The sequence below is a fragment of the Phalaenopsis equestris genome, unplaced genomic scaffold (assembly GCF_001263595.1).
Source record: "Phalaenopsis equestris unplaced genomic scaffold, ASM126359v1 Scaffold000276, whole genome shotgun sequence".
Taxonomy (NCBI): domain Eukaryota; kingdom Viridiplantae; phylum Streptophyta; class Magnoliopsida; order Asparagales; family Orchidaceae; genus Phalaenopsis; species Phalaenopsis equestris.
This window is the reverse complement of record NW_018164718.1, coordinates 2,234,426-2,241,596: the sequence shown is the minus strand read 5'-3', so window position 1 is coordinate 2,241,596 and position 7,171 is coordinate 2,234,426. Positions and strand designations below refer to the sequence as shown.

The window sequence follows — 7,171 nt, the reverse complement described above, 5'->3', positions numbered from 1 at the left end:
ATATATATATATTAAAAAGCAACCAAAAAAAAATAGATTAGATATAACTAAACAGCAGATAACAAGAAAAAACATCAAATGAACAGTCACTTCGAAGAGAAGCAACTAAGAAAAATCACTATGAACAGACACAAATAGAAATAGAGATCAACTTCCACCAACTAGTAATTCATCAATAGTGCATCTCCAACAAGCAGCACCAAACAGCAATCCAAGCAAAAAAAAATAACCTTCCAAGGAGCAAAAACCCACAATACTAGGGAAAAGAAGAAGCATCAACAAGAATAGAATGCAAAATCAAATGCTGACCTACTAAACTCACATAGACTAAAATTGTCACATCAACATCAAGGCACTGAAAAAGACTAAATGATTAACAAAAACCATTCACATCAAACATTAGAACCGTGCTAGTCCCGGGAGATCATTCAGCCAATCCCACAAAATTATAATAGTCGGCCCTAGACGTCAAGATAGCCATGTCGATCCCTCTATTTACACATCAGAATTGTGCTCATCCCGGGAGATGATCCCCAATTCAATAGTGACAAGCTTTGTGAGGAGTAATGGGCAATCATTATGGAGATTCATTCAGCAACTAATCTATTAAAAGAAGATATTATGCTGCCAAGGACCAAGGACCAAGCACCAACCAAAGTGTCGATTCAGAGGGAAATGCTTCGGAGCCGATAAGATGGTGCAAAAGTTGCCGGAATGAAGTACAAAGAGCGCCTAACATGAAGTATCATGCACACCCAAAAAAGACCTGCACTTATCTTGAGACAATCTAACTGTCTTAATAAGAAGACTAGAATAACATCTATTACCCTCCTTAAAGCAAGATAATTATATAATTCTCTCTTTTATCTTCCATAAATAGGAAAACATGACATTTATTAGAGGCTCTTGGGCTCTCCTCCCGCAACTCTCTCCTCTTCCCCTCTCTTATAATCATTTTTTTCTAGTGAAATAAAGGGGCCAACGAACCCAGGAACACCCATCTTCACCCCAACCGCACAAGTCTCCCCTCTCCCTCTCCCTCTCCCTCTCTTCCTCTCTCTTATTTCTCTCCATCAGTCCCCACGTTCTATTCCATGGGCATGCTCGGAGACACTTGAATTTAACATCAAGTGATCATAAATTTACTTTTGAAAATTATCTAGTTTTAAGTGCATCAAGATTCATATCTAATCATGTGAACTTGTTTGCAGCATATCAGTACTAATTAAAAGATACTGGTTACAAGAAGCATCTTTTTTGTATTTTATTTAAATGAGTAATACATGTGCATCCTTCATCAAACACTCAATGAAGTTTCATTTCAGTGTTTTAAAACATTTTTTATTAGGCGAAGCAACTCGGTCCAATCACAGAAGACATTTTAGATTCATTCACGGCTCTCAAGCAACAAATCCGCAGGAATTTACTCGGCCAAAGAAGTTTCATTTTCATTCCATTTTTTTCTCTCTTATTCTAAGCGACTCAATAATAACACGTGCTATTTACTCTCAGCATAAAATCAAGCCGCCAATTTTTAAGCCATCGGGTCAACGGGTTTGACTTTATTTGATGGCTTGGATTTTAAAATTAGCATGATATGTGTGTGTGTTTACATACTTAACAATTAAGGTTTGATATCTACAGACATGACACAATTTCTTAACAACATTTTAAAAATATGATTAATATTTTTCATATGTATATTTTAATGTCTGAAATTAAAGTGTCACATAAATAAATATTAAAATTTTAAATATTTTATAAGTAAACACATAAAATTGTGTGATATGTATGTAAAACTTAGGGTTTGTTTCGGGCAGCTTGTGTTTATCAAGATAAGTAGCTTATCTTGTAACGCGACCCGCGAGTGACCTGCGGGGTTTGATTCACGGTCTGTGTTTAGTGTAAAAACTCAACCGCGTTTTTGGATAAGCTGCTGAAACACGTATTCCAAAAGATGAGGCCGCATTTTGAAAACGCTACCCGCACTTATAAGCTGCCCCAAATGGGCCATTAGTTTCCAAAAAATCCTTTTAATCGCATATTGCCATTAATAAATATTTGCAAAAGAGGTGGTTGCAGTCAGATTTTAACTTGAATGGGATTTAGTAAATCTTATAAATCCAAATTTATCAAATACTTGAGTTACTGAATTTAATAGATCCGGATTTAGTAGAAAAATGAAAAGAACTTAATTCAAAGACTCCGAATCTAAGATGCCTACATTTAATTATTTGGCTGAATTAATACTAACTAAATTCATAAATCAAGAGCAACTATTAGAGGCGCTATAAACAGCCCTTTCCAAAACTGTGCATAAAATTAGTCATCAATCAAAATCATTGAATTAAACATGATCAATCAGAAAAATTCATAAATCAAGAGCAACTATTAGAGGCGCTACAAACAGCCCATTTAGCTTCCAAAACTGTGCATAAAATTAGTCAGCAATCAAAATCATTGAATTAAATATGATCAATCAGATTCATTAAAAGCACTCTCAACATCAACAAAAACCAATATATCTAATTAAAATTCATGTCAAAAATCAAAATTTTTGAATATAATCAAAGTCACATAAACATAATAATCAAGCATTTAAAAATACACATTTTCTTTATTTCGAATTCAAGGAACATTTAGGGTTTGTAGGGGGCAACTGCACTTGTTTGAAAGATTAGTTGTGAAGCTGTTATAGAAGAAACTGTTATTTAAAAAATTATGTTAGTCATTAAAAATTTATTTTTATTCTCAAAAAATCATACCGCAGATGCCTAGTAGCCACCACATTTTAGCAACACATCTTGAAAAAATAAATTTCTATCACATAATTGTTTTAAAAATAACAAGAAAGCAATCACCCAAACAAAATTATAGTGACGGTCTTAAAAAAAAAAAAAGCAGACAAAAAGCTATCCCCATCAGTCCCTTAACCAATGTTTGCTCGATTAGAGTTCCATCCTAGTGAAATGCTAGTCCACTTCAAAGTCGCGCCACTCAAATTTATTGTGAGCTCAAAGCCAAAACTTAATCTAAAAACAGAATTTGCAGACCCACTTGAAAATGAGAATAGAGAAATTTCCTTTATTATTTTTCCTTCTCATTTGTCAAATTGCAAAACCTGCTTATTATAATGGCTTGTTATTGTTGTTGCAGCGTTTTTCAAATTGAAAACAATAGCATCTAAATTTCGTATTATTTTCGAGTTAAATGGCCAGTCTTAAATAACCCTGAAATTTGCCTCAAATACGAATGTTAAAATGACCAGGTAGAAGATGCTCTCAATCCTGTAAAAGGAGAATGAATTCAATTCAAAAATTTGTATCCCTCATATCCCTATAATTGCTAGAAACATGTGGCTACTCTAGAAGGCCTATACAAATCATCTACTCCATCTGAGAGCATACAATCTCATCAAGTAAGAAGAAAGACTTGCCAAACAACTAAATCATACACCAATAAAAACTACCTCCTTCGATCTCGATCATGATCCCGCCACCTTCCACCACTACTACTGCTCGGACGATACTGATCACGATGCCCAGAACTCCGCTGCCTCGACCAATCCTGACTCTGATTCCACCCCTGTGCCCTCCTAGACTCCACATGGCTCCGGCTGTGTCCATGCCTGAACTCTGATGATTTCACATGGATTCTTTCAGTACTCCAAGTTTCGGAATCTCTGGATCTGCCAACAATCTCTTCTCTTCCTGTTGATCGACCTTGATGCGACCGATAAATATCTTCGTAAATACCAACACTAGAACCAAAGCGTGGGTTCTGCTGCAATGAAAAATTATCTGCATCTGGTGGTCGCCGAGTCCAGGATTCCGGCATCCCGTCTCGCCACTCGCACCATTCTGTATGGGCATCGCGATGTGACAATGATGTAGGATTGGGAGGAATAGCTGCTACTGACGGGTCAGATACCATTTGTGATTGTGGCCTCCCTCGGGGTGGAGAATGGGAGGGAAGGGAGGAGACATTGGGCATCAGGATAGATTTGCGGCTGTAAGCATCCCGGCGAAGGGCTGCCGGTGTGGAGGAAGCAGCCGCATTTGGTGAGCTGCTTACAGTATAGTTTTTGGATGGTAAGAAAGGTTCAGTATTCAGTCTTTGCGGAACCGCATGGCCTAAGGACAGGATATGCTGGGGTAAGGCATGACTTGCCCTTTGAGAAGTTAAACTGCTTGCTGCAACGGATTGAGGTGCAGTGTTTGCATTGATTATCACTTGAGACATTGGTAGAATGGTAGATTGCAGCTCAGTTTGAGTAGGCAATGCCATCAAGGTTTGGAGTGGAGCAGGGGTAGAAGTTGGGGTTAGAGTGGGGATTGAATGAAGAACCGCTCCAGAGAAGTGCAATTGCGGCAACTGAGCTTTGGCCATGGGGGGGAATGCTGACCTCCAACCAGCCTGCAAGCAATCAAAATTTGAATGAGCATGGCGGGAACAAATAAGAAACGCAGAAGAGAAGAAAGGCACTGGAAACACACCATTCTTTCCACATCTGATGGTGGAGTTGGAGATGGCAGAGACATTGGCACCGGCTCTTTGGGCTTCTCATGAGATGCACTACTGCTTATCCCATTAACATTACCACTGATTGCAGCACTGCCGTGCTTGATCATATCAAGAAGTGCCACCCTCTCGTCATTGGTAAGGTTCTTTCCGTGCCCGGAGGTGAGGGCAAAGACAAGCTCTGGGTTCTTCAGGAGAACAGCAAGTAGCTCAAGGTCAGGTTCTGCCGCAATGCCGGAAGAGGCCATAGGGAGAGCTGGCACAGCTGCAGGAGGGTTCTCAGGAATGGCTTGTTCGACAGGAGGGTTAGTGGATTCTTCAGCAGCATCAGCATCTGGAGGTTGCTCAATTGGGATTTCTGGAGTTAGGCTATCATCAAAGTCCATTTCAACGTCCCATGGCTCTTTAGGATCGGGTGGGATGTCAAGTTCAGATGAATAAAACGTCTCCTTCTCCCTTCGAATGCGTTGGGCTTGGATGGAAAGCTCCTTGCTGCTCTCAGCCTCACCAACCCTCCATGAACTATCAATCTTCATCTCTGCATGCAACAAGAGGCAGCCCGATTCCAGAAGAAATGTCAGATGAAATCTTTCCCAAACAATTTTCCAAATGCGTCACAAATGAATCTTGCCACTTACATAATGAAATAAAATGTAACATACAGAGCTAATTTTATTTATTTAGTACTGTTCATTAAGTTTATCTAATGAAGGCTGAATTATTTTTTTTCTGATTGAATGTTTTAGCTTCTCCATTGATGTCAAAGAAAATCAATGAAATAAAATGTAACATACAGAGCTAATTTTATATATTTAGTACTGTTCATTAAGTTTATCTAATGAAAGCTGAATTATTTTTTTTTTCTGATTGAAAGTTTTAGCTTCTCCATTGATGTCAAAGAAAATCAAGCCTTTTCTAATTGGGGATTTATTTTATTCAAGCAAACAGGAAATGTTTCTTAGCTTTAATAATTCCGCCTGTCTGCTCCATACTATTGAGAATGATAGGCCATCCAAAGAACGTTGAACGCACCATTAAAAAGGCAAAAAGAAATATGCGTTCCAAAACGCAGACAAAATTTTGTTTATGAAATCCATCAACTTCTTCCAGAGTTAATATATAATCTAATGTATTTTCAAGCGTGGAAAATCCACCACGCCATTTAAGAGTAAATAAGCTACAAGTTTTACCATGCTCATGCTAGCATTCTGAAAATCTGGAGATATTAGTAGCCCCACAAACGCTTCGCTTACATTTAAGACTGGAATGTTAACCAGAGAGTAATAACTTGACAATACACTTCCTGTAAATTCCCCCAACAATAACAGAATCATTTGTAGGACATCGGACACTCTCCATTTGCCATGGTTGTGCAGTAATCAATGCCGTCACTTGTTAAAAGCAGCATGATTTTCAAAAGTTTTAGAGAAATTAATCTTAATCATCAAAATCAGATTGATGATCTTCTGAACCGCAAAAAAGTTGCCATCAGTACTTAAATACCACCTGAAGGTTTGGACTCCCTGCGTTTCAACCGCAGCTACAAACTTTCTTTATTCAGTCCATTGGGGCAAATTAATAAAATAAAATGACCAATCTTTCTTTGAAATCTTCCTAGGTGGAATAACTTCATTGATGCTGCACAATAAACCTGTCTTAAGATTTTACATTTTAATCTGAAAATTTTAAAATTAAGTTAAATATTAATGTAGCATTTCTCATTTTAAGTCGGGCTTTCAGCCGTTTAAACAAGCTATGAAACTAAAATAGAGGTAATCAGTTCTGGCAATTCTATCACAACATGAAGAGCTTATGTTGCAGGTGGAACAGAGTGGCATTGCTCCCATCTCAAAAAATAAAAGACGAGTCGAGTGGTTCCAAGAATTCATTGCTGTGGGTGAACTTTAATTACCCAATCACAGCCACTCCAACTTCACCACAACGCTTTCACACTTCCTAGATGGTGCAGTTCGATGCAGCTGCAGTGTGAGGCGTATTTCTTTTTCAATTCTAAACATGATTCCCATACAATCATGTAAGGCTTTAAGGTGCATAAGCTGAGTAATTGCAGTTTGGACAGTTTTTAACCTTATAAAAGATTGTGGTTGTATATTGCATTGATACAGACACAGATACTAGATATCTATTACAAAGAATTAGTAAAAAATATATACATAAAACAAAATATTAAAAATAATACAAAAGATAAAATGAAAATTTTAATAATATTAACTTTCAAAAATTAAATTGTCAATAAATAATCATTTAAGGTCTATTTGAGAGCAATTTCTGTTTTTTTTTTATTTTTGCTTTTATATTTAGTCTGTTCCATTTTTATTTTATTTTCTACTTTAAAAAATATATTTGACACTGCAATGATTAATATATTTTTAACAACAAAAAATATAAAACATGTTTGATTGAATATTTTTAAATTTTTTAAAAGAAAAAATTTAAAATGTTAATAAAATGATTTGATTTATGTACGCTTTAGTATTAAGCTTTGTCGCATATGGAGTATATGACATCTTCTTTGCAGCACGAAGCATTACCTATGGGCGGGTTATAGCCGCAGGCAACCGCGACGGGTGATATAGCCGCAGGCAACCGCGACGGGTGGGCAACCAATGGCGGGGGCGGCGCGGAAACG

At 37.2% G+C, this 7,171-nt stretch overlaps 1 protein-coding gene across 1 annotated transcript in view; it reads right to left on the bottom strand.

Annotated features, from left to right (window-relative positions):
- Nucleotides 1-3,219: 3,219 nt before the first annotated feature.
- The window catches only part of LOC110024810 (homeobox protein LUMINIDEPENDENS), a 17,988-nt gene continuing 14,036 nt past the window's right edge, over nt 3,220-7,171 (bottom strand). Inside the window, exons 12-13 of the mRNA XM_020724973.1 lie at nt 4,497-5,059; nt 3,220-4,416 (exon numbers count right to left, since the gene is read on the bottom strand). Coding sequence (XP_020580632.1) covers nt 3,466-4,416; nt 4,497-5,059 — 1,514 coding nt within the window. The 3' untranslated portion in view covers nt 3,220-3,465. The remainder of the gene's footprint in view (nt 4,417-4,496; nt 5,060-7,171) is intronic.